Genomic DNA, 27,619 nt, shown 5'->3' with positions numbered 1-27,619 from the left:
AGGTCGTGAACTCCGTAATCACTTCATTAATCTTGTTTCCAAAGCCAGGGGATGTTTTATGTAGGAATTTTGATACGCCCCATCAGAATTAATTCATTCAATCGTATTCATTGAGCACTTACTGTTTGCAGAGCACTGTACTAAGCGCTTGGAAAGTACAATTCGGCAACAGATAGAGACGGTCCCTACCCAACAACAGACTCACAGTCTAGAAGGGGGAGACAGACAACAAAACAAAACAAGTAGGCAGGTGCAGTTATTGGAATTGGGAAGTATGTAATATTGTGAAGTGTGAATGATTTGTTTGTAATTCTTTTCCTTCTACTAATAGTATTACCAGTTGCACTTTTGACACAATACCTTGGAAATATTTGTTAGTGGCTGTGTGTGTGTGTGCGTGCATGTGTGTGTGTGTGTGTGTGTGTGCAGTATAAATTTTGATTAAACCTTCGAACATCTTTTTGCTTTCCCGTGGTTATTTCTTTAATAACGAATGTAAAATAAAAGAGCCTGAACTGCCATTTCTGTTTTTCTCAGCATGTTACCATTTCTGAAATGAAGAGAATGTATATTCTATAATGTAATACATACTGTGTCCAAGGGTGGTGGTTTTAATGTAGCCCATCCTGGTCATTAGGTTCAAAAGTGTATTTGCCCATAACTTTTTTTTTAAAACTAGCCCATCCTCTCCCCAGGAGGCAGAAACCTCAGTATTTTTCTTTACCCTCTCAGGATGCATTGTTCCTATCAACGGACTGCTTAGTTGGTAGGCTAGCAAGGTAGGGTGTAGCAGAGATTTTAAAAACTGAACTGGACTCTCTAAGACTCTCTAAAGCCATTAAGAAACTTTACGTAAGAGGTACTGCTCATCAGAAATAATAATTTTCATTGCCCAAAATAACACATATAAGTACATTTGAAAAATAAATTTTAAAACCATCACAATACAGTTTTTCAAAGGAAAAAAATCAGTAGAGTGTTTTATACAGGAAAATCTGTGATAGTGTATTTTTATAAGCCTATAGGAAAGCCTTTAACTGGTGGGATCGTGAAAATGAATTTCTCCTGTGCCTCTTTTTTACTTCTCTGTTGAACATAATTTAGAGCAGGAAGAGTATGTAATGTTTTCCTCAAGGGTAAATAATAAGTGGTTCTCCTGTAAACACTAAAGTTTGCTGTTTCTGGAGCAAGTCAGAGGGGATAAACAAAATTGGACTGATTTTGTTTTTCCCTCCCTCATTCTCAGTCACATTGGATCAGTCCCTTCCCAGGCTAAATTTGGCCATAATCCACAACAGTTGTCATTTGATATATCCAGTTGTTTAAAAAAGTTGGGAAATGGCAAAAACGTTTAGGATGTTCTAGTTTTGAATTGAAGTGACTTTTGTAACATTAACGTAGAGGCAATCGGTAGTATTTATAGAGCACTATACTAAGGAGAGTAGAATAGAATTATTAGCGACTAATAATAATAATAATGGCATTTATTAAGTGCTTACTATGTGCAAAGCACTGTTCTAAGTGCTGGGGAGGTTACAAGGTGATCGGGTTGTCCCACAAAGGGCTCACAGTCTTAATCCCCATTTTACAATGGGTCCCTGTCCCACAGAGGGCTCATAATCTTAATCCCATTTTAAAGATTAGGCAACTGAGGCCCAGCTATACAAGATAATTGGGTTCATAATAATAATAATAAATTACAAATAATAAATAACAAATCCCTGCTCCCAGGGGGTTTAAGGTCTAGCAGGAGAGACAGACTAAAATAAATCAGAGATTGGAGGAAAAATGGAAGGGGACATGTGACATAAATTAGTGTGTAAGTGATAGAGTATGTAATATGTACAAAAGAGCTACAGGAGATTGAGAGTATTTAAGTGCTTAGGTGGAGCAGACATACTAATCAAGTACTAGTGGGGATTCAAGTAGAGGTGGGTTGTGAGAACGAGACATAGTGAGTGGGTTAACTTGAGAGAAGCAGAGTTTGAGCTGGAACGGAGTGGGGAGAAGAAGGTTAATAATAATTCTGGTATTAAGTGCTTACTATGTGCCAGGCACTGTGCTGTACGCTGGGGTGGATGCAAGCAAATCGGGGTCCCACGGGGGGTTCACAATCTCAACCCCCATTTTACAGATGAGGTAACTGAGCCACGGAGAAGTGAAGCGACTTGCCGGAGGTCACACGGCAGACAAGTGGCACAGCCAGAATTAGAAGCCATAACCTTGTGACCCCCCTGGCCTGTGCTTTATCCACTGTGCCAAAGTGGGAGAGAGCCAAATGACTCTCTTAAAGTCAGGAATCAGGGATGTTTTTGAGGAATGGGAACATAGGGTGTTAGAACGATAGCCCGGGCAGTTGAGTAAAGAATAGATGAGAGAATGGAGACAGGGAAATGGGTGAGGAGGCTCACAGAACAGTCAAGCCAGGAAATGAGAAATAAACTACTGTTGATCACTTTGACACTGGTTCCATTTGATTTTTCCAGATGGGGGCTTGCTTTTCAAAAGTCTTCAATGGTTGTCCCTTAAAAATTCACTGTGCGACATCGTGGATCAACCCTGATACAAGAGGTATTCTTCAGTGTGAATTTGCTCTTTACTTGCAAAGCTTCTGAGTAGCCGGTAAAAGGTACTGAAATTGGGACGATGAAACGAGTAAATGGCATTCATTTTATAAGTGTTTAAAAGAAACTGAATATTCATTATGCAACTGTTTCCTTCTGGAAGAAAGTAAATTATGTTCCTTCATTTTTATGTACCATCATGGTTTAGTTGAGACCCATCACTAAAAACCCTGATTTCTGAAAGTTAGCTCCATAAAAAGAGTAGAAATGTTTGACTTTACCTCTCTTGGAATCTAGGTGCTAGATGCAGCTGGAGGATTGAGTTAAAATAAGATAACTTATACATTTCTTAAATAAAAACTTAACACACCTTTTTCTTTTCAAAGAGAAAAACAGAAACATTTATAGTTGTGTATATATTTATACATGTCTTATATCGAGACTGTGAGCCCGTTGTTGGATAGGGACCATCTCTATATGTTGCCAACTTGTACTTCCCAAGCGCTTAGTACAGTGCTGTGCACACAGTAAGCGCTCAATAAATACGATGGAATGAGTGAATGACTATAGGTCTGAAAAGCAGAATTTTTCTGATTTTGTCATATTTTAGATCAGTACTTGATATTCGGTGCAGAGGAAGGAATTTACACCTTGAATCTTAATGAACTGCATGAAACATCAATGGAACAGGTAATGAGGTTTTCAGAAATGTAATCACAGCTCTTCCTTGGTGAATCCATTTGATTACCCTGTATGTACCCCAGCGCTTAGAACAGTGCCTTGCACATAGTAAGCGCTTAACAAATACCAACATTATTATTATTATTATTATTATTATTTGTCAGTTAATTGCAAATTGACACATTCAGTAGATATCAGCACCAGGTACAAGTAGCAGGTTTAGCTTTCTACAGGACTCTTGCAGGATGTGGGTTATGTCCTGATTTCCTTTTTATAGTACTGGGCATAGTCATACACTGTTTGAGGACCCACATTATCAAGAGTAATAGAGCAGAGAGTGGTCCAGAACGTAGGAAACAGCTTGGTCCCCCTATGGAAGTGTCCCCAGACCTTGCCTGAGAAGAAAGTTTCTCTTAAATGATGATGATGGGATTTATTAAGCGCTTACTATGTGCCAAGCACTGTTCTAAGCGCTGGGGGGTTACAAGGTGATCAGGTTGTCCCACGGGGGGCTCCCAGTCAACCCCCATTTTACAGATGAGGGAACTGAAGCCCAGAGAAGTTAAGTGACTTGCCCAAGGACACACAGCTGACAATTGGCAGAGCCTGGATTTGAACCCACAACCACTGACTCCAAAGCCCATGCTCTTTCCACTGAGCCACGCTGCTTCTCTTGAATTGAATTGAATGAATGAATGGCCAATTTGTACTTCTCAAGCGCTTAGTCCAGTGCTCTGCACACAGTAAGCGCTCAATCAATATGATTGAGTGAATGAATGAATGAAGGTTAAATCAAGGTTGCCATAGTAATAGCCTTTATTTAACAGTTATTGTGTGGACAGCATGTGGCTTAGTGGAAAGAGCCCGGGCTTAGTAGAAAGAGCCCGGGCTTGGGTGTCAGAAGACATAGCTTCTAATCCCGGCTCCGCCACTTGTCAACTGTGTGACCTTGGGCAAGCCACTTGACTTGTCTGAGCGTGTTACCTCATCTGTAAAACGGAGATGAAGACCGAGAGCCCTGTGTGGGACAACCTGATTACGTTTTGTCTACCCCAGTGCTAAGAACCGTGCTTGGCACATAGTAAGCGCTTAACAAATGCCATAATTACTAATTATTACTATTGGGTGAGACTAAACAGGGGAGAATTAGACATGGTCCCTGCTTCTCGCCGGCTCACAGTCTCACTGTGAGTACGTCAGTGAGAGGGAAGTTTGGCGAGAGTTTTACTACCTGCTGTGGAAAATACGCTTGACTAATTTTCTCAAGGCTAATTGAGGAGTGACTTTAGTGTGTTATTTTTTTTCAGGGGGAGGGGAGTGGTGTTCTGGTTTTTGTTTCTCTGTTTTGTTTTGTTTTCATAATGTTGCTTATTGTCCTTTATAAACTTTGCCACTGTTTCTTACCAGCTGTTTCCCCGAAGATGTACCTGGTTATATGTAATGAATAATTGCTTGCTCTCAATTTCTGGTAAGAGATTTTCTCACACTTAGATAATAAATGTTAAGATGATATCCAAAAATAAAAGTATTTAAAATTTTATTTTATATGTATTTTCTTTTCCCCCAGGTAAAGCATCCCAGCTTTATTCTCATAATTTACCAGGGCTGTTTGATTATGCAAGACAAATGCAAAGGTTACCTGTTGCAATTCCAGCACATAAACTCCCCGACAGAATTCTCCCAAGGTAATTATATACCCTTAGAAAGAAAGGAAAAAAAAACCCCAAAACCAACAACTTTTCAAGGTCTCTTTTCCTGGGCCAGGGGAAATGACATTTTGAATTTTGTTGGATGGGAGCAATATAAGGAGGAATATAAAGTCTAGGAGCAATATAAAGCAAATATTTCATCATCTGTAATGGTTCCTTCAAAACCTCAATTTGTGCACCTTGCTTACACAAAGGAATCTTTTTCAATATCAAAGAAAGGATCAATTTCTATGTTATAAGTTGCCGTAGAATGGAAATGGGTTGAAATAATGAAGAGAGAAAGTAATGCCACTAGGGGCTAACAATACGTTCGGAAGGCGTTAGAGACTGTATGAGGAATATAAAGATGAAGACTTTCATCTTTTTCTAAGAAAACATAGAGCTCAATGTTCTCATCTTGGGGAAGGGGGAGATATGGGGAGGGGGCGAAATTTTATAAGACAAATTTTGGGCTACTACTAATCAAGCAGTAACAGTAGCAGTAACGGAACTGATCAAGTCCTTAATGGATTAGGAGGACAGTCTCCATGAGAAGCAGCGTGGCTCAGTGGAAAGAGCCCGGGCTTTGGAGTCAGAGGTCATGGGTTCAAATGCCGGCTCTGCCACTTGTCAGCTGTGTGACTTTGGGCAAGTCCCTTCACTTCTCTGGGCCTCGGTTACCTCATCTGTAAAATGGGGATTAAGACTGTGAGCCCCCCGTGGGACAACCTGATCACCTTGTAACCTCCCCAGCGCTTAGAACAGTGCTTTGCACATAGTAAGCGCTTAATAAATGCCATTATTATTATTAGCAGCATTTTTTCCCTTTCTTCTGCCCATCTCCTTTTCCATATCTGTTCAGTCTCATAGTACCTTTTCATTTGTTTCCCTTCTCCTCTTGTTTCTCATTTCCTATTTCCTTACTCCCTTTCCTTTTTTTTTCCAGTTAATAGTTTTCCAGGTATTTACCTATTTTCCTAAAAGAATTGTAGAAAATTACATTTCCTCATACAGTCTCTAATGCCTTCCGAACATATTGTTAGCCCCTAGGGGCATTACTTTCTCTCTTCATTATTTCAACCCATTTCCATTCTACAGCAGCTTTTAACATAGAAATTGATCCTTTCTTTGTTATTAAAAAAGATTCCTTTGTGTAAGCAAGGTGCACAAATTGAGGTTTTGAAGGAACCATTATAGATGATGAAATATTTGCTTTATATTGCTCCTAGAAAACGGTGTCATTAGTATTTGTCAGTGTACAATGTCATTGCAGAACTATCAGTGAAGAACCCTATTTAATCCTTTAAAAACTGTGGTTTTTATAATGTCATAAAATCTTGGCAAAAATCTGGCAACGACTGTAGTTCCAAATTGACCTGGGGTTGAATAACATTCCAGCGAAGCCAGACAGCCCAGCCTTGTATGAATAATAGTAATAATGATGGTATTTGTTAAGGTATTTGTTTCCCTCCTTCCTCTCCCCCTCCTCCCCGCCTCCATTCCCCCCGCCTTACCTCCTTCCCCTCCCCACAGCACCTGTATATATGTATATGTGTTTGGATGTATTTATTACTCTATTTTATTTGTACATATTTATTCTATTTATTTTATTTTGTTAATGTGTTTTGTTTTGTTCTCTGTCTCCCCCTTCTAGACTGTGAACACACTGTTGGGTAGGGACCGTCTCTATATGTTGCCAACTTGTACTTCCCAAGCGCTTAATCCAGTGCTCTGCACACAGTAAGCGCTCAATAAATACGATTGCATGAATGAATGAATGAAGCGCTTACTGTGTGCCGAGCACTGTTTTAAGAGTTGGATTAGATACAGCGTTATCAGGTTGTCCCACGTGGGGCTCACAGTCTTAATCCCCATTTTCCAAATGAGAGGTAACTGAGGCACAGAGAAGTTATTTGCCCAAAGTCACACAGCTGATAAGTGGCAGAGCTAGGATTCGAACTCATGACCTCTAACTCCCAAGGCCGTGCTCTTTCCACTAAGCCATTCTGCTTCTCTGATGTGAATATATAGAGAAGTTATTTGCCCAAAGTCACACAGCTGATAAGTGGCAGAGCTAGGATTCGAACTCATGACCTCTGACTCCCAAGGCTGTGCTCTTTCCACTAAGCCATTCTGCCTCTCTGATGTGAATATATACTGATTCATTCATCCATTCTAGCTTTACTTCTATTTGTTCTGATGATTTGACACCTGTCCACATGTTTTGTTTTGTTGTCTGTCTCCCCCTTCTAGACTGTGAGCCCGCTGTTGAGTAGGGACCGTCTCTATATGTTGCCAACTTGTACTTCCCAAGCGCTTAGTACAGTGCTCTGCACAAAGTAAGTGCTCAATAAATACGATTGAATGAATGAATAAATCCAGTCATATTTGTTGAGCACTTACTGTTACAGAGCACTGTACTAAGTGCTTGGGAGAGTACAATACAACAATAAATAGACACATTTCCTTCCCACAACAAGCTTACAGTCTAGAAAAGGAGACAGACATTAATATAAATAAATAAATTAGAGATATGTAGTGACACCTGTAGCGCAGTGCCACTTGGACCGTTTTTTTTTAATGGCATTTTTTAAGCACTTACTATGTGCCAAGCACTGTTCTAAGCGCTGGGGAGGTTACAAGGAGATCAGGTTGTCCCACGGGGGGCTCACAGTCTTAATCCCCATTTTACAGATGAGGTAACTGAGGCCCAGAGAGTCATTCATTCGATTGTATTTATTGAGCGCTTACTGTGTGCAGAGCACTGTACTAAGCGCTTGGGAAGTACAAGTTTGCAACATATTGAGACGATCCCTACCCAACAGCGGGCTCACCGTCTAGAGGGGGGAGACAGACAACAAAACAAAACATATAAACGAAATAAATATGTACAAGTAAAATAAATAGAGTAATAAATATGTACAAACATATATCCATATATACAGGTGCTGTGGGGAGGGGAAGGAGGTAACGTGGGGGGCATGGGGAGGGGGACGAGGGAGAGAGGAAGGAGGGGGCTCAGTGTGGGAAGGCCTCCTGGAGGAGGTGAGCTCTCAGTAGGGCTTTGAAGGGAGGAAGAGAGCTAGTTAAGTGAGATGTTAAGTGACTTGCCCAAAGTCACGCAACGGACAATTGGCAGAGCCAGGATTTGAACCCATGACCTCTGACTCCCAAGCCCGGGCTCTTTCCACTGAGCCATGCAGCTTCTCTGTTCTGACAGTTCTGAGGCGACTTCAAATAAAGCTTCCCCTCATGTTGTTTCGGTGCCTTATTGGTTTGGGGACTGCTGAAGGAATAAATTGTTCAGTATATAGCATCCTCTGTGCATAGCATCTTAGGCTTTGGAGCAGCATTTGAGCCAAGATTTTCATCAGCAAAAACTGAAGCATCCCAATTCGTAAACTTAACACTCTAGGGGATAATGACTCATGACTTTACTGTATTGACTCACCTTGAATACCTTTAACATCTCCCCACCACTGCTCCTTAAAGCCTCACCATTCGTTCATTCATTCAGTCGTATTTATTGAGCACTTACTGTGTGCATAGCACTGTAGTAAGCACTTGGGAAGCACAAGTCGGCAACATATAGAGACGGTCCCTACCCAACAGTGGGCTCACAAGCAGGTCCTGTTGCTTTATGAATTTTGGAACACCTTTTTCTGGAAAAGATGGTCATCCTGAGAAGCAGCGTGGCCTAGCGGATAGAGCAAAGGCCTGGGAATTAGAAGGACCTTGGTTCTAATCCTGGTTCCGCCACTTGCCTGCCGTGTTGCCTTGGACAAGTCACTTAACTCGTGTGTGCCTCAGGTGCCGCGTCTGTAAAATGGGGATAAAGGCTGTGAGCCCCATAGGTGTCCAACCTGATTGTCCTGTATCTACCACAGTGCTCAGTACAGTGCCTGGCACACAGAAAGCGCTTCACAGGTACCTTAAAAGAAAAAATCCCCAATTGGACATTTAGCGTGTAGAGAAAGGTGTGGCTAGTGGCATGTGAGACTGTGAGCCCACTGTTGGGTAGGGGCTTCTCTATATGTTGCCAACTTGTACTTCCCAAGCGCTTAGTACAGTGCTCTGCACACAGTAAGCGCTCAATAAATACGATTGATTGATTGCTTGATTGATGTGGCTGGAGCTCATTATGGGCAGGGAATATGTCTGCTAATTCATTCAATCGAATTTATTACGCGCTTACTGTGTACAGAGCATTGTACTAAGTGCTTGGGAAAGCGCAATGCAACAATAAACAGTGACAATCCCTGCCCATACTAAGCTCACAGTCTAGCGGGGGGGAGACAGACATCAATACAAATAAGGAGACATCAATACAAATAAATAAAGTTACAGATATATACATAAGTGCTGGGGGGGTGCCGGGGAGAGCAAAGGGAGGAAGTGAGGGCAATGCAGAAGGGTGTGGGAAATGAGGAAAAGTGGGAAGGCCACTTGGAAGAGATGTGCCTTCAATAAGACTTTGAAGGCGGGGAGAGTCTTTTAGACTGTGAGCCCACTGTTGGGTAGGGACTGTCTCTATATGTTGCCAACTTGTACTTCCCAAGCGCTTAGTACAGTGCTCTGCACACAGTAAGCGCTCAATAAATACGATTGATTGATTGAGAGGCATTGTCTGGCATATTTGAGGAGGGAGGGCATCCCTTACTCTACACATAACAAGCACTCAGTGAATGCCATTAACGGACTGATTGGCCCTTTCCCTCCATTAGGACTGTAGACTATAAGCTCGGAATGTGCCCGTTTATTGTTGTATTGTACTTTCCCAAGCGCTCAGAACAGTGCTCCACACAGTAAGCACTCAATAAATACGACTGAATGAAAGATTTGGGGGGTTGCTTCAATGCCAAAGCCACCCCCACCCCCCTCCCCAGTACTGAAATTCTCCAGAGCCTGTAGACCGCAGGGAAGCTTGCTATAATTTGGCCTGGGTGACTGATACTTAGAGGTTTGATGTGCCTGAGGGTTTGAAGAATGACTTGTTATTTTCATTCATTCATTCAGTCGTATTTATTGAGCGCTTACTGTGTGCAGAGCACTGTACTAAACACTTGGGAAGTCCAAGTCGGCAACATATAGAGACGGTCCCTACCCAACAGCGGGCTCACAGTCTAGAAGGGGGAGACAGACAAAACAAAACATGTCAACAGGTATCAAAATAGAACAAATAGAATTAAAGCTATATGCACATCATTAACAAAATAAGTAGTAAATGTGTGCAAGTAAAATAGAGTAATAAATCTGTACAAATATATAGACAGATGCTGTGGGGAGGGGAAGGAGGTAGGTTGGGGGGGGAGAGGAAGGAGGGGGCTCAGTGTGGGAAGGCCTCCTGGAGGAGGTGAGCTCTTAGTAGGGCTTTGAAGGGAGGAAGAGAGCTAGTTTGGCGGATGTGTGGAGGGAGGGAATTATTGTATTGTGTATTATTGTTTTTGGGGAGCCGAGTTTAGCCTATCATTCTTATTTATCTCTGCACGGGTATATGTCTTAGATTATGAGCCCCTCGAAAACCAGGGACGGAGTCAAAATTAAGCCCCCTTTTCCTCATCTCTCACTCCCTTCTGACTTGCTCCCTTTGCTTTCCCCTCCCTCCCAGCCCCACAGCACTTAGATAAATATCTGTAATTGTATTTATCTTTATTAATGTCTGTTTCTCCCCCACGAAGACTGTGAGCTCACTGTAGGCAGGGTTTATTAATGTCTGTTTCTCCCCCGCGAAGACTGTGAGCTCACTGTAAGCAGGGTTTACTAATGTCTGTTTCTCCCCCGCGAAGACCGTGAGCTCACTGTAGGCAGGGAATGTCACTGTTTATTGTTGTATTGTTCCTTCCCAAGCGCTTAGTACAGTGCCGTGCACACCATAAGCGCTCAATAAATACTCTTGAATTAATGGTCACGGATCCTTCCCTGGGCTTCGTTCGGTGCTCAGCACAGTGTTAGGGCTTAATCAGTGGTATTGGCCATTGCTGTGTGTAAATAGCCGGGAGAATTCAGTAAGTTTTTTGAGGTAACACAGCTAAAATTTGTTCCAAATTCCCTCTAGCCCAGCTCCTAACCAGAAGACTAAATCAGATTTCACTGAGAGGGGAAAGAAGACAGGCAGGCAACGTGGCCTAGTGGTTAGAGCACAGGCCTGGAAGTTACAAGGACCTGGGCTCTAATCCCGGCTCCGTCGCTTGTTTGCTGTGTGACCCTGGGCAAGCCACTTCCCGTCTCTGTCTGTGCCTCAGTTACCTCATCTGGAAAGTGGGGATAAGGCCTGTGAGCCCCATGTGGGACAGGCACTGGGTCAACCTGATCAGCTTGTATCTACCCCAGCACTTAGAACAGTGCTTGTTGCATAGTAAGCACTTAACAGATTCCATCGTCTTCATTATTATTAAGGCATAAATACCTTGACGCCATCTCCGTGTATTTATCTGTCTTTCAGGAAGTTTGCCGTATCTGCCAAAATCCCTGAAACCAAATGGTGTCAGAAGTGTTGTGTTGGTAAGTACAACAATCAGAGAATTGGTCTAGATCAAATTTGGAAATTAGTAATTCCAGGCCCTCACAGGTGACAGGGTACAGTTAAATTCCTGGATCTCCAAATGTATAGATTCCTCTTCATACCAAGCATTGCAGTTATGCTAAATTTAGCCTGCCTTCTGCCCTGAAAACACCCCTGAAGAGCCCAGAGGTTTACTTAAAGTCAGCTTCATTGCCAATGCTTTTACCGGTCATATCACCACTTCTTTACCTGTTTCCCTTTAGCTTGTAAGCCCTCCTAGGGCAGTGATTATGTATAATACTGCCGAATGTTTTCGAAGTACTTAAGAGACACAGTAGGTTCTCAGTAATGGCTACTACTACTGATTCTCAGGGTAGAGGCAGAAAGGGGATTGAGAGAAAGAAATTCTCTGCTCTGACAAGAATTCCATAGCACTTCCCAAGCGCTTAGTCCAGTGCTCTGCACACAGTAAGCGCTCAATAAATACGATCGAATGAATGAATGAATAGCACAAAGTAGGCTAGTAAGAGATGTGACTGGTAACTCGAGTGTAGGCTACAATAAAAACAATTGGTACTCTTTACTCAGTCATTAAAATTTCTGTTGTTTATGAAGATGAAATTCTTCTAGAATCTGCCCATTCCTCTCCAAACCGCTCCCTTGTTGGTCCATGCACTTATTCATTCATTCATTCATTCAGTCGCATTTATTGAGCGCTTACTGTGTGCAGAGCACTGGACTAAGCGCTTGGGAAGTACAAGTCGGCAACATATAGAGACGGTCCCTACCTAACAACGGGCTCACAGTCTAGAAGGGGGAGACAGTCAACAAAACAAAACATGTGGACAGGTGTCAAGTCGTCAGAATAAATAGAAGTAAAGAAGGAAATAGAAGTAAAGCTAGATGCACATCATTAACAAGATAAATAGAGTTGGAGGGAGGGTTCTGCTTTGATGATACTGCATCAGCCTCCTAGCTGACGTCCCTGCTTCCAGCCTCTCCCCTCTTCAGCCCGTTCTTAACTCTGCTGACCGTGTCGTTTTTCTAAAACGTTGTTCCATCCACGTCCCTCCACTCCTCAGAAATTTCCAAAGGTCACCCATCCGTGAGTGCATCCAGCAGGAACTCCTCACCATTGGCTTCAGGGCACTCAATCAGTTCTTTCCCTGTTGCCTAGCCTCACTCCTCTCCCACTGCAACCCAACCTGCACCCTTAATAATAATAATAATAATCATCATCATCATCATCATCATCATGGCATTTATTAAGCGCTTACTATGTGCAAAGCACTGTTCTAAGTGCTGGGGAGGGTACTAGGTGATTTAGGTTGCCCCACAGGGGGTTCACAGTCTTAATCCCCATTTTACAGATGAGGTAACTGAGGCACAGAGAAGTTAAGTGACTTGCCCAAAGTCACACAGTTGACAACTGGTGGAGCTGGGATTTGAACCCCTGACCTCTGGCTCCAAAGCCCGTTCTCTTTCCACTGAGCCAACCTGCACCCTTAAGTCTTCCTAACACCAATCTATCTAGTATGCTTCGTCTCATCTCTCTCACCATCAACCCCTTGATCATCATCAATTGTATTTATTGAGCGCTTACTATGTGCAGAGCACTGTACTAAGCGCTTGATCTCACCCTTCCTCCTGCTTCGAGCCCCCTTCCCATTCGTATCTGACGGACCATCACCTCGAAAGCCCTTCTGCCTTTCCTGACAACTTTCATCTCCCTGACTTATTTTCCTTCCTTTCCGCAATCGCCTATGCACTGAAGCCATTACCTCCTAAGCACTTTGATCATCATCGCACCCCACAGCACATATGTATGTATCCTTATACTCTTTAGCTTTTACATATTTATTACCTTATTTATTTATTTTACTTGTACCTATCTATTCTATTTATTTTGTTAGTATATTTGGTTTTGTTCTCTGTCTCCCCCTTCTAGACTGTGAGCCCACTGTTGGGTAGGGCCTGTCTCTATATGTTGCCAACTTGTACTTCCCAAGCGCTTAGTCCAGTGCTCTGCACACAGTAAGCGCTCAATAAATATGATTGATTGATTTAGCTGCCCCTATGTATAATATAATACGTCTCCCCCACTAGATTATAAATTCCTGAAGTCAGGGAGCATTTCTACAGACTCTATTGTACTTTCCCAAACACTTAATACAGGGCAGAACCCACAGTAAGTGCTCAATACTCTGGGCAAGTCACTTCACTTCTCTGTTCCTCAGTTACCTTGTCTGTGAAATGGGGATTAAGACTGTGAGCCCCACATGGAACATCTGGATTACTTTTTATGTACCCCAGCGCTTAGAATAGTGCTTGGCACATAGTAAGCGCTTAACCAATACCAGTAGTAGTAGTAGTAGTAGAAGTAGTGGTGGTGGTGGTGGTGGTGGTAGAAGTAGTAGTAGTAGAAGTAGTAGTGGTGGTGGTGGTAGTAGTAGTAGTACTACTACTACTACTACTACTACTACTCCTCCTCCTCCTCCTAGTGAAAGAGCCCGGGCTTTGGAGTCAGAGATCATGGGTTCAAATCCCTGCTCCGCCAATTGTCAGCTTTGTGACTTTGGGCAAGACACTTAACTTCTCTATGCCTCAGTTACCTCATCTGTAAAATGGGGATTAAGACTGTGAGTCCCCCGTGGGACAATCTGATGAACTTGTAACCTCCCCAGTGCTTAGAACAGTGCTTTTCACATGGTAAGCGCTTAATAAATGCCATCCTTATTATTATCGTTGACTGATTGTTAACCCTGACCTATTTAATTTTCTTTTTTGATAGAGTGAGAGGCCATATAGACTAGAGTGGGGATAATTTATCTAGTCTAAAGTAAGACTTTTGATTTCATCACAGAAGACCTTTTCTTCAACAAACCAGGAAAGCATTGTCTTGAGCAAACTGTTATTAGTCTCTCATCGCATCTTAAATCCCCTTCCCCCAAAGGTTACTTCAGCACTTGTATAATGATAATGATGGTATTTGTTAAGTGCTTACTATGTGCAAAGCACTGTTCTGAGCACTGGGGTGGATACAAGGTGGTCAGGTTGCCCCACTGGGGGCTCACAGCCTTAATCCCCATTTTCCAGATGAGGGAACTGAGGCCCAGAGAAGTGAAGTGACTTGCCCAAAGTCACACAGCTGACAAGCGGTGGAGCCGGGATTAGAACACATGACCTCTGACTCCCAAGCCAGGGCTCTTTCCACTGGGCCACGCTGCTTTTACGACACCTTAGCACTTAGGCACTCCAACTCCCTGTTGTATTTATATTCATTCATTCAGTCAGTCAGTCAATCGTATTTATTGAGCGCTTACTGTGTGCAGAGCACTGTACTAAGCACTTGGGAAGTACAAGTTGGCAACATAATATGCACATCCCCCTTCTAGACTGTGAGCCCAATGTTGGGTAGGGACGTCTCTATATGTTGCCAACTTGTACTTCCCAAGCGCTTAGTACAGTGCTGTGCACACAGTAAGCGCTCAATAAATACGATTGATTGGTTGATCTGTACACTCCATACTGCTTCCTCCTACCTATAATTTATTTTAGTGTCCGTCTTCCCCACTACGTTGTAAACTTGAGGACAGGGATCAAGAAGCAGGGTGGCCTAATGGATAGAGCACGGGCCTGAGAGTCAGAGGGACCTGGGTTCTAGTCCCGCCTCTCTGTGGAAAGAGCCCAGGCTTGGGAGTCAGAGGTCATGGGTTCGAATCCCAGCTCTGCCACATGTCTGCTGTGTGACCTTGGGCAAGTCACTTAACTTCTCTGATCCTCAGTTCCCTCATCTGTAAAATGAGGATTGAGACTGTGAGCCCCGCGTGGGACAACCTGATCACCTTGTATCCCCCTGCGCTTAGAGCAGTGCACATAGTAAGCGCTTAACAAATGCCATCATCATCATCCCTTGTCTGCTCCGTGGCCTTGGGCAAGTCACTTAACTTCTCTGTGCCTCTGTTGTCTCATCTGTAAAATGGGGTTGAGACTGTGAGCCCCATGTGGGGCAGGGACCGTGTCCAACCTGATTACCTTGTATCTACTCCAGCCCTTAGTATAGTTCCTGGCACATAGTAAGCAGCTAGCATCGTGGCTTAGTGACAAGAGCCCGGGCTTGCGAGTCAGAGGTCATGAGTTCTAATCCCGCTTCTCCACTTGTCAGCCGTGTGACCTTGGGCAAGTCACTTCCACTTCTCTGGGCCTCAGTTACCTCATCTGTAAAACGGGGTTTTAAGACTGTGAGCCCCACGTGGCACAACCTGATTACCTTGTATCCCCCCCCCCCAGTACTTAGAACAGTGCTTGACACATAATAAGCGCTTAACAAATACCATCATCATCATCATCAAATACTGTAATTATTATGTGAGTAGAACACGGGCCTGGGAGACAGAAGGTCATGGGTTCTAATCCCGGCTCTGCCACTAGTCTGCTGTGTGACCTTGGGCAAGTCACTTCACTTCTCTGGGCCTCAGTTCCCTCATCTGGAAAATGGGGAATGAGGCTGTGAGCCCTACGTGGGACAGGGACTGTGTCTAACTTGATCTGCTTGTATCCACCCCAGAGCTTAGTACAGTGCCTGGTACATAATTAAGCACTTAACAAATACCATAATAAAAATAATAATAATAAAAATAATAATTCTGGCTTCACCGCTTGCCTACTTTGTGACCTTGGGCAAGTCACTTCACTTCTCTGGGCCTCAGTTACCTCATATATATATTTATGTTTGTACATATTTATACAGATATATATATATTTATGTTTGTACATATTTATACAGATATATTTATTACTCTATTTTATTTGTATGTATTTACTCTATTTTATTTTGTTAATATGTTTTGTTTTGTTCTCTGTCTCCCCCTTCTAGACTGTGAGCCTACTGTTGGGTAGGGACCGTCTCTATATGCTGCCAGCTTGTACTTCTCAAGCGCTTAGTACAGTGCTCTGCTCACAGTAAGCGCTCAATAAATACGATTGAATGAATGAATGAATAAAATGGAGATTGAGATTGGGAGCCCCATGTGGGACAGGGACTACGTCCAACCCAGTTTGCTTGTATCCACCCCAGTGCTTAGTACAATGCTTGGCACACAATAAGTGCTTAAGATATACCATAATTATTATTACTATGTCTGCTAACTCTCTTTTACTCTCTTAAGCACTTAGTGTTGTGTTCTAAGCCGAGGAAGCGCTCAATAAATACTCCTGAGTGATGAGGGTCTGCCCAAAGAACAGTTATTGTGGCTTGATTTCAACTTGGTAGGGCCCGTTGAGAGGGATCAATAACTTATTAGTGACCTAGTAAAATAAATTGAGGGTAAGGTCATCAAATTTACAGATAATACTAAATTATATTGGGGCACCTAAGCAAGTTAGGATAAGTGTTCCTACAAAATTAACACACTTGGCAATGTGTCAAAAACAACCCAGTTACAGGATGGGGAAAGTCCTGAGCATCAAACTCAACCACGAGTTAGGTACCTCACCAATGTAAGTCTGTTACAAAAAAGCCAACCGTGTTGATTATCATAAAATAAATGGAGCATTTTTCTTTCTTGCAGTGAGAAATCCCTACACAGGCCACAAATACCTTTGTGGGGCACTTCAGTCAAGCATTGTTCTATTAGAATGGGTTGAACCAATGCAGAAATTCATGTTAATTAAGGTAAGCATTACACACCATTATGCACCAGTGTTACAAGGCACAAAAAAATACTGATTATCCAATTTTCATCAATTAAGATTCATTGTACCACTTTCCCTCAAACTTGTTTTTCAAGATTATATCTGTTAGTCATTGCAGATGATCTACAAAATACCACTCTCAATTTTTCAAATGGTGTTTTGGCTCTAGGAAGAGACTATTTTTTTCCTGTATTTGTGCTCAGGGCCAGTTCACGCTCTGGCTAATTGGGTGACAGTCCAGAATGCCTTTCTTCAAGGCCACTGTATTTATCAAGTAGAAACAAAATTGAAACTGTTTATATTGTTTATAATCTGTTTATATTGAAATTTTATGAGAATTATGCAAGTAATACCTATGTACGTATTATCCGTTGTATTTGGGTTCAAATTGGTGTATCTGCCAAGTCGATGTCATCCGCAAGACCACCACAGGAAAGGATGCTTTGTTAAAAAAAACAAAAAACAAGAGTACCCAAATACCTCCAGCGTACCCTTTTTATGCCACGTAGAAATGCCATCACCAGAACATCGGAGTTTATGTTTAGGCTGCGCATTCAGGTGTTTATACAGAACACAAATTAGGCAGATCCTAGAGAAAATTACAATAGAAAATCTATTTTGTTCAACATTTTAGTAAAGGTTTCACGATGCCTCTGTAGAAATGGGTCAGGGTAGGAGTCAGGTGGCATCTTGCATTTGTTCCAACCAACTATGGAGGTTGAAATGTGAACTTTCTCTTAATTGAAATCTTATTATTACGTAATAAACTTCAGTATATGAAGTGTTTATGTTCAAATTATAAGTAGCTGTTCAATGACTTTGACATTAAGAAAAGCATCATAGAATGTAAAATGACTTTAAACTGAACAAATTAAGAAAATCTCAGTTAGAATTTGGCCCTTTTTTGACTTTCGTTAAGTGCTTCTGCATTTTGTCTACATTAGGTATTAGATTAGTGGATTTCATTCATTACACCTAGAATGGTAAAGTTAATACTAATTTTAGATGAGTCCAAAGTGTATTACTTCAGGTTGAGTGCCGTGCTTAACCTCTGTTAGTATATGTACGGACGGGAAATTACTGTAATGTCACTTGTACTCTAAAAAAGCATTTTCTCGGCTCTCTCAGCCAATACAAAATAATTATTAAGGCAAATGTCCCATGAAGATGATGAGTTCACTTGTTTTGGGACTCTATTCAAAGCCTTGCAGAGCCTGGAAAGACCTGAACCCCCAGGGCTAGATGGGATCCACCATAGACTGTAAGCACATTGCGGACAGGGAAAGTGTCTGTTTACTGTTGTAACGTACTCTCCCAAGCGCTTAGTACAAGTGCCCCGCACACAGTAAGTGCTCCAAAAATGCGATTGAATGGATGAATGACACAAAACCCAAGCCAAACCTAGGTCCCCATTTGAGACAGGACGCTTACAGCATCAGCAATTAATAATAATAATAATAATAATAATGGCATTTATTAAGCACGTACTATGTGCAAAGCATTGTTGTAAGCGCTGGGGAGGTTACAGGGTGATCAAGTTGCCCCACGGGGGGCTCACAGTCTTAGTCCCCATTTTCCAGATGAGGGAACTGAGGCACAGAGAAGTTAAGTGACTTACCCAAAGTCACACAGCTGACAAGTGGCAGAGCTGGGATTTGAACCCGTGACCTCTGACTCCAAAGCACGGGCTCTTTCCACTGAGCCACGCTGCTTCTTGCACGAAGCCGTCCTCTTTGAGAGGCACATAGGGCAACATTACATGAATCTTCCAACGACACCTAGTTTAGAGAGGCCGTGTTGCCTTGTGGTTAGAGCCCAGGCCCGGGAGCCAGAAGGACCTGAGTTCTGATCCTGACTCCACCACTCATCTGGTGTGAGACCTTGGGCCAGTCTCTTAACTTCTCTATGCCTCAGTGCCCTCATCTGTAAAATGGGGATTAAGACTGTGAGCCCCATGTGTGACAGGGACTGTGGCCAACCCAATTTGCTCGTATATACCCCAGTGCTTCGTAAAGTCACTTGACTTCTTTGTGCTTCACTTACCTCAAATGGGGATTAAGACTGTGAGCCCCGTGTGGGACAACCTGATCACCTTGTAAGTTCTCCAGCGCTTAAAACAGTGCTTTGCACATAGTAAGTGCTTAATAAATGCTATCATTATTATTATTATTATTATTAAAGTGCCTGGCACATAATAAGCGCTTAACAAATACCACGCTCATCATTATCTTTATTAAAAACGTACTTGTTTGGCATTGCCAAAGCTAGCATTAGCTTGTCACTAGCAGAAACCGGTACAGGACAGGCTCTGAATTTGTGGCCCATATTGGAAGTAACACCTTCCCAGCTCTTCGAAGATTTAATGCCCTCTCATATGGGCCCATATATCAAGAATATCTTACTAGTCTGTCTGGCATACAGAGTTTCTATATGTCCTGGGAAAATGTGCATAAACCTTTTAAGAGGCAAACGTTTCAGGACTCTCACCATTTTCTGTCGATTCAAGAAACACGCCCCAACTCTACTATAATTCTGGGGTTGGCACTTTTAGAACCCTGTTTTAAGGAACAATCAGACTCCTAACCACTTAGTACAGTGCTCTGCACACAGTAAACGTTCAGCGTATGCCAGCATCATTTGCCATGCACATGTATGCAACCTTTTTTTTCCCCAACTCCGTGCTGTGCTATTATATCCAGAAAGACGTGCATTCCCAGGAAAGGAATCAATCAATCAATCAATCATTTGTATTTATTGAGCGCTTACTATGTGCTTACTGGGTACTGTGTGAGTTGGGATTAGAACCCATGACCTCTGACTCCCAAGCCCGGGCTCTTTCCACTGAGCCACGCTGCTTCTTTCTCGTCAATCAATCAATCAATCGTATTTATTGAGCGCTTACTGTGTGCAGAGCACTGTACTATGCGCTTGGGAAGTGCAAGTTGGCAACATATAGAGACAGTCCCTACCCAACAGTGGGCTCACAGTCTAAAAGGGGGAGACAGAGAACAAAACCAAACATACTAACAAAATAAATGAATAGAATAGATATGTACAAGTAAAATGAATAGAGTAATAAATATGTACAAACATATGTTCCCTAAAGCCGCCGTCGAGTGCTATCTAAGTTGTGTAATGGAAACACATGCTGTGAGAGAACTACGAGTACTCCTTGTTCTTTGGTAGTGTGGTTAGCATAATTGTAGACCACCATCTACTGTATATATACTCCGTAGCTCATGAAAATGACGGCGTTTCACTTTACACATTCTGAATCGCGTTGCCTTTTCCTTTGTTTAATGGGATTTTTGCTTCTCTCTCTAGCACATAGACTTTCCTATACCTTGTCCACTTAGGATGTTTGAAATGCTGGTAGTTCCCGAACAGGATTATCCTTTAGTGTGTGTCGGCGTCGCTAGAGGAAGAGACTTCAACCAAGTGGTTCGGTTTGAGACGGTCAACCCAAATTCTACCTCTTCCTGGTTTACAGAGTCAGGTTGGTGCCATCTTTTCAGTTGAAATCTAAGATTTGTTTGCTAGATAAATAACTAGATTCTCAAGGTAATGACATACTGTACGTGAATCGTAGCTAATTTGAATTCTTGTTACATTGTATAGCGAAAGCTATTTGGATATAAATATCAGGGCCCTCTTTGAGATCTTTTCCCTTTTTTTCGTTCCTTTCTCAAAGAACTTCATTTGCCCTTATGATTCTGGTGAGGATGTTATTTGTCGTGAACACAATTTTGTTCCATCAGATAATAATAGTAATAATAATAATAATTGTGGTATGTGTTAAGAGAGGCAGCGTGGCTCAGTGGAAAGAGCTCAGGCTTGGGAGTCGGGGGTCAGGGGTTCGAATCCTGGCTCTGTCACATGTCTGCTGTGTGACCTTGGGCAAGTCACTTAACTTCTCTGAGCCTTAGTTACCTCATCTGGAAAATGGGGATTAAGATTGTGAGCCCCACGTGGGACAACCTGATCACCTTGTAACCTCTCCAGCGCTTAGAACAGTGCTCTGCACATTGTAAGCGCTTAACAAATGCCATCATTATTACCCACTGTTGGGTAGGGGCCATCTCTATATGTTCCCAACTTGTACTTCCCAAGCGCTTAGTACAGTGTTCTGCACACAGTAAGCACTCGATAAATACGATTGATCAATCAATCAATCAATCGTATTTATTGAGCGCTTACTGTGTGCAGAGCACTGTACTAAGCTCTTGGGAAGTACAAGTTGGCAACATTGATAAATACGATTGATTATTATTATTAAGTGCTTACTATGTGCCAAACACTGTACTAAGCACTGGGGTAGATACAAGGTAATGGGTTTGGACACAGTCTCTGTCCCACAGGGGGCTCACAGTCTTAATCCCCATTTTACAGATGAGGGGACCTCATCTGTACCTCCAAAGAGAAGTTAGTGACTTGAGATTTCACAGACGCATGTTGGAATAACCAGAAAAATGGCTTTAGTCGCACCTGGAGAGTTTCCAGTCCTCTAACAGTCTCAGCTACGGGAGGCTAGCAAGTGGCTAGCCAGTGGCTAGCAAGTGGAAGGCCATCTGCTACAAGACAAAACTCCCCCGTGCTGGGCAAAAGCGGCGTGGGAGAGAGTCGAGGGCGAAGACTCAGGTTTACCGCGCGGAAGGAGGCAACGGTAAACCGCTTCCGGATTTTTACCAAGAAAACTCTATGGATCCACTACCGGAGTGATTGCAGTTGTGCCCATTGAGTCGCCATGGGTTGGAAACAACTCAACGGCATAAGACAAACCAAGAATCCCTTAGTCCTTCGGAAGTGATTCAAACTATCAGTTTAAGAAAGTGGGTGATACTGTGCAGTTTGTCGTTTTTAAAGAGTGCCCCAATCCCTTGCTCTTGTTCATTCATTCAGTCGCATTTATTGAGCGCTTACTGTGTGCAAAGCACTATGCTAAATGCTTGGAAAGTACAATTCAGCAACACATAGAGACAATCCCTACCCAACAACGGGCTCGCAGCTCTCCACTACTCTCTTATTCCTCAGAGTCTTTGTTAAAGAACTAACTGGACATCTTAAACTTACTGACTCTCTGTGTTTCCACTATATAAACTACTGAAAAGGTTTTGCAATGAGTCATTCATTCATTCTGTCGTATTTATTGAGCACTTACTGTGTGCAGAGCACTGTACTAAGCACTTGGGAAGTACAAGTTGGCGACATATAGAGACGGTCCCTACCCAACAGCGGGCTCACTGAATTTAATACTACAGTATATATCTACAGAGAAGGTGACAACCGAACATGAGAAGCAGCGTGGCTCAGTGGAAAGAGCCCGGGCTTTGGAGTCAGAGGTCATGGGTTCAAATCCCAACTCTGCCAATTGTCAGCTGTGTGACTTTGGGCAAGTCACTTCACTTCTCTGTGCCTCAGTTGCCTCATCTGTAAAATGGGGATTAAGACTGTGAGCCCTCCGTGGGACAACATGATCACCTTGTAACCTCCCCAGCCCTTAGAACAGTGCTTTGCACATAGTAAGCGCTTAATAAATGCCATCATTTATAAAGCCATATAAAGCCATAAAGCCGTGGCGGTGAACCTGTTCCAGATGCACCATGCCCAAGTCGTGTCTTTACCAGTCAACTACCAGTTGCTCTGTGAGAATGCCAAGTTATACGAGCCAGGGCGGCAGTATGCGGAATTTGTGAAGGCAAAGCGTGCCCTTCAGGAAGACGGTCCTATCGAAACAAGTTTATTTGAAGCTCAGAATTCCCAAGTTGATGGATGAGGTAACTGAGGCCCAGAGAAGTTAAGTAACTTGCCCAAAGTCACAGAGCTGACAAGTGGCAGAGCCGGGATTTGAACCCACGACCTCAGACTCCAAAGCCTGGGCCCTTTCCACTGAGCCACACTGCTTCTGTACATGTTTTGTCGTCTTGTCTGTCTCCCCCTTCTAGACTGTGAGCCCACTGTTGGGTAGGGACCATCTCTATATGTTGCCAACTTGTACTTCCCAAGCGCTTAGTACAGTGCCCTGCACACAGTAAGCGCTCAATAAATACCACTGAATGAATGAATGAATGAGTCATCATTATTATTATTATCATTTAAATATTTCCCTTGACATATAGCGGGCAGGGAATGTTACTGTTTATTGTTGTATTGTACTTTCCCAAGTGCTTAGTACAGTGCCCTGCGCACAGTAAGCACTAATAAATACGATTGAATGACTGAGTGAATTTCCCCTTTTTAATGGAATCGTTTCAATGTAAATATCCTTCCTAATTTTGATTCGGTTCAGCTTGAAATATCCAAACATTAAGATTCTTCCCTCCGTCCCTCACCCCCTCCAGTTCCAATCACCCGCATTAATTTCAGTCGCCTTCATGAATTTCATTTTGTCTTTGTGGTCTGCGCAGAGGAAGTGCTCAGTGGGTACCATTGATTTGTGTTCAGGAAATTCACCCCTCCTTTGTGTCGTTGTAGCTCCGATGTTAGCTCAGTCCCTTTCTGTCCTCTGCTGCCAAGAACCTGGCACTAGAGCCAAAAACTTTATATATGTGGGTTTCCTAATTCACAGATGCTCACAAATGTTGCTTAAATAATAATAATAATAATAATAATAATAATAACATTTGTTAAGCGCTTACTATGTGCAAAGCACTGTTCTAAGCACTGGGGAGGTTACAAGGTGACCAGGTTGTCCCACGGGGGGCTCACAGTCTTCATCCCCATTTTACAGATGAGGTAGCTGAGGCATGGTCAGCGTGGCTCAGTGGAAAGAGCGCGGGCTTGGGAGTCAGAGGTCATGGGTTCGAAACCCACCTCCCCCACATGTCTGCTGTGTGACCTTGGGCAAGTCACTTCTTCTCTGTGCCTGAGTTCCCTCATCTGTAAAATGGGGATTAAGACTGTGAACATCACATGGGACAACCTCATCTCCTTGTGTTCCCCCCAGCGCTTAGAACAATGCTTTGCACATAGTAAGCGCTTAACAAATACCAACATTATTATTATTATTATCCCTTTTAGAAGCAATATCTGTGGTTGCCCTGTTGCCCATTTCAACCCTTCCTGTGAGGAGTAAGAGCACTGACCCTCCGAATCAGAGTAGAAGATAAAAAAAAAGTGGGAATAGCAATGTCCGATAATAATAATAATAATGGTATTTGTTAAGTGTTTACTATGTGTAAAGCACTGTTCTAAGCGCTGGGGGGGATACAAGGTGATCAGGTTGTCCCACGTGGGGCTTACAGTCTTAACCCCCATTTTACAGATGAGGGAACTGAGGCACAGAGAAGTGAAGTGACTTGCCCAAAGTCACACAGCTGACAGTTGGCGGAGCCAGGATTTGAACCCATGACATCTGACTCCAAAGTCTGTGCTCTTTCCACTGAGCAACACTGCTTCTCTAGCATTTATTAAGCACTTACTACGTGCAAAGCACTGTTCTAAGTGTTGGGTAGGTTGCAAGGTGAACAGGTTGTCGCACGGGGGCTCACAGTCTTAATCCCCATTTTGCAGATGAGGGAACTGAGGCACAGAGAAGTTAAGTGACTTGCCCAAAGTCACACAGCTGACAAGTGGCGGAGCCAGGATTTGAACCCAGACCTCTGACTCCAAAGCCCGTGCTCTTTCCACTGAGTCCCGTTGGTATTATAATAATAATAATAATGTTGGTATTTATTAAGTGCTTACTATGTGTCAAGCACCGTTCTAAGCCCCGGGGTAGATGTCAGGTAATCAGGTTGTCCCACGTGACATTAGGTGAGGTAACTAAGGCCCAGAGATGTGACGTGATTTGCCCAAGGTCGCACAGCTGACAAGCGGCGGAGCCGGGATTAGAACCCATGACCTCTGACTCCCAAGGCCGGGCTCTTTCCCCTGAGCCGAATGCCATCTCTCCCAACGTCCCCTCAAAATTCTCGCGTCGAAGAAAGTATAGTTTGTCTTGGGACACCTCACGGAAACATGGAGGCTTAAACAGTCTTTTCCCTCTAGGCTGTAAGCACGTCGTGGGCAGGGAACGTGCATAACAACTCCGTTTTACTGTGTTCTCCCTAATGCTCTGCGCACAGTAAGCGCTCAGGAAATACCATTGATTGATCAGCATCATCATCAATCGTATTTATTGAGCGCTTACTGTGCGCAGAGCACTGGACTAAGCGCTTGGGAAGTCCAAGTTGGCAACATATAGAGACAGTCCCTACCCAACAGTGGGCTCACAGTCTAAAAGGGGGGGGACAGAGAACAAAACCAAACATACTAACAAAATAAAATAAATAGAATAGATATGTACAAGTAAAATAAATAAATAGATTGATTGACATTTCTATCTGGAAGCCAGGAGCGGAACTACAGTAGCACGTTTCTACCAGGGACTCGCAAGTCGACCCCCAAACTGGTGATAAACAGGGCATCTTAGAAACCTATGAGATATTTATTATGAACGTATAAACTCTTAACCAGTCTCTGAAAGAAAATTGTCATTCTTTTATAACATATCGGGCCATTAACCGAGTTCATGGAAACAGTCAGAGAAATCACAGTAAATCTGTGTTACAAGAACTGTTTTTCTGGTCTTTCTTCCTGTCTCTTCCCTCTCTCCTCCTCCCCAACAGAGAGTAAGTAGAAGAGCGCATATATGCTGAAATAGTTCTTTAAGCAGGATTCCAACTTTGTTCTTTTTTGAGGGGGGAAAAGTTATTTCCTTCTTTTTTTTTTTCTTAAAGGAAAACATTTAATCTTCAGTAAAGGAACACTGATTTGCAACGCCTCCAAGACCGCAATAAGTATCGTGAGGGTGGCAAAACATATCCATCTTCTGCAGAACTACTGTTATTGCAGTTGAAGTAATTTGTCCGTGACTCCAATCCGAAAATCTGTAGAGATTTACAGTGGAAAAAAAAATGGGTTCTCTGTGCTAAACTGTGTAAATTATACTGTGTATTTGGTGCCTATTGACTGAGTCTACATGCACTTTACCCCAGTCAGTTCAACGCAGTTTTCTTTTTCAGTTGTGAAACTTAGGTTGGCCTCATGAGTTCCAGAATATTTTCCCGGCTAGAAAACTCCCAGAGGAAGCACATTTTTGTGCGGCAACACGGTTTAGTGGATAGAGCACAGGCCTAGGATCAGAAGGATCTGGGTTCTAATCCCAGCTCCGCCACTTTGTCTGCTGTGTGACCTTGGCCAAGTCACAATTTCCCTGTGCCTCAGTTACCTCATCTGTAAAATGGGGGATTAAGATGGTGAGCCCCACGTGGGACTGTGTCCAAACTGATTATTTTGTATCTTTCCCAGCGCTCAGAGTGCCTGGCACATAGGAAGTGCTCAACAAATACCACTAAAAAAAGATCACTTTCCTCGGGGGGGGGCAACACTTACAGGCTCTGGAGGGACTTGTGTCCAACTTCCCTCTACGAGGGAAAAATGAAAATAAAATTTAGAAGTGATACTGTAATTCCTGAACAATCTCCAACAGTCCACTTTTGGATTAAAAAAAATATTGTTATGTTGTGTCCTTTTTTTAAAGTAATAGCTTTAAAATATAGCTATTAATGGAAATATAAATAACAGTGACATGTTGTGGGCGGGGGGTGAATGATTTCCCAGGGACTTGTTGCAGCATCGCACAGTGCTCGGCACATAGTGTCTAACAACTGCCGCAGTTGTTGTCCTTGAATGTATTATTTTTACTTCCCAAGTGCTTAGTACAGTGCTCTGCACACAGTAAGCGCTCAATAAATATGATTGATTGATTGATTATTATTAGGGAATAAATAGAATTTAGGAATAGCTGGTATATCTAGCAACACATCTTTTTATGCTGTACCCTGATGAGAAATTTAAAAATCTGATTGGTTTCCAGGATGATGTATTTTAAGGGCTTTTATTTTCCATTTAGCATTTTATTTCTCATACCATCACTATATGATTCAATTTTAAAGGGATTACTAACATAACTGATTGTTTTGGGGGGTCTGATTTTGATGATGCTGGGTTAAAAAAAAAAAGGAAAAAAAAAGGATACCAATGAAAGAAAATTGTCATTCTTTGCAACATATAGGGCCTTTAACCGAGTTCATGGAAACAATCAGAGAAATCACAGTACCACACAGTTACCACACTTGTTGGTAACTTGAAATTAATGATCGTTAGATATACTTTAATTTTTATTTTCACATCTTTTTAGACACAGTCCCCTTTTGGGTTTGGGGAGAAATAGCTGCAAATCCCATCCCCAAGGATGAGATTTGGGGCCACTACAAAATGCATGTTACAAATGTCTAGTTGAATATCTACATTTGTTTAAATTAGGATAATATTGAAATCGCCAAATTCTAAAGAAATCACTGCTTTAAAATGTAATTGCAATGATTTATGTTTCATTTTAGACACCCCACAGACGAATGTTATACACGTAACCCAACTGGAGAGAGACACAATCCTTGTGTGCTTGGACTGTAAGTATTTAGTGATAGGCCTATTGTTTTAATGAATAA

At 42.6% G+C, this 27,619-nt stretch overlaps 1 protein-coding gene across 2 annotated transcripts in view; it reads left to right on the top strand.

The window, feature by feature from the left end:
* MAP4K3 (mitogen-activated protein kinase kinase kinase kinase 3) overlaps positions 1–27,619 on the top strand; it is a 251,546-nt gene that overhangs the window by 212,352 nt on the left and 11,575 nt on the right. For both annotated transcript variants that reach the window (XM_038761656.1, XM_038761585.1), the window contains 8 exons: positions 2,487–2,571; positions 3,175–3,254; positions 4,653–4,713; positions 4,813–4,930; positions 11,376–11,434; positions 17,006–17,109; positions 20,454–20,625; positions 27,512–27,580. In XM_038761656.1, the coding sequence (XP_038617584.1) occupies positions 2,487–2,571; positions 3,175–3,254; positions 4,653–4,713; positions 4,813–4,930; positions 11,376–11,434; positions 17,006–17,109; positions 20,454–20,625; positions 27,512–27,580 (748 nt within the window). The remainder of the gene's footprint in view (positions 1–2,486; positions 2,572–3,174; positions 3,255–4,652; positions 4,714–4,812; positions 4,931–11,375; positions 11,435–17,005; positions 17,110–20,453; positions 20,626–27,511; positions 27,581–27,619) is intronic.

The sequence above is a fragment of the Tachyglossus aculeatus genome, chromosome 1 (assembly GCF_015852505.1).
Source record: "Tachyglossus aculeatus isolate mTacAcu1 chromosome 1, mTacAcu1.pri, whole genome shotgun sequence".
Lineage (NCBI taxonomy): Eukaryota > Metazoa > Chordata > Mammalia > Monotremata > Tachyglossidae > Tachyglossus > Tachyglossus aculeatus.
The sequence above is the reverse complement of the archived record's forward strand: the minus strand, read 5'-3'. Positions and strand labels throughout refer to the sequence as shown.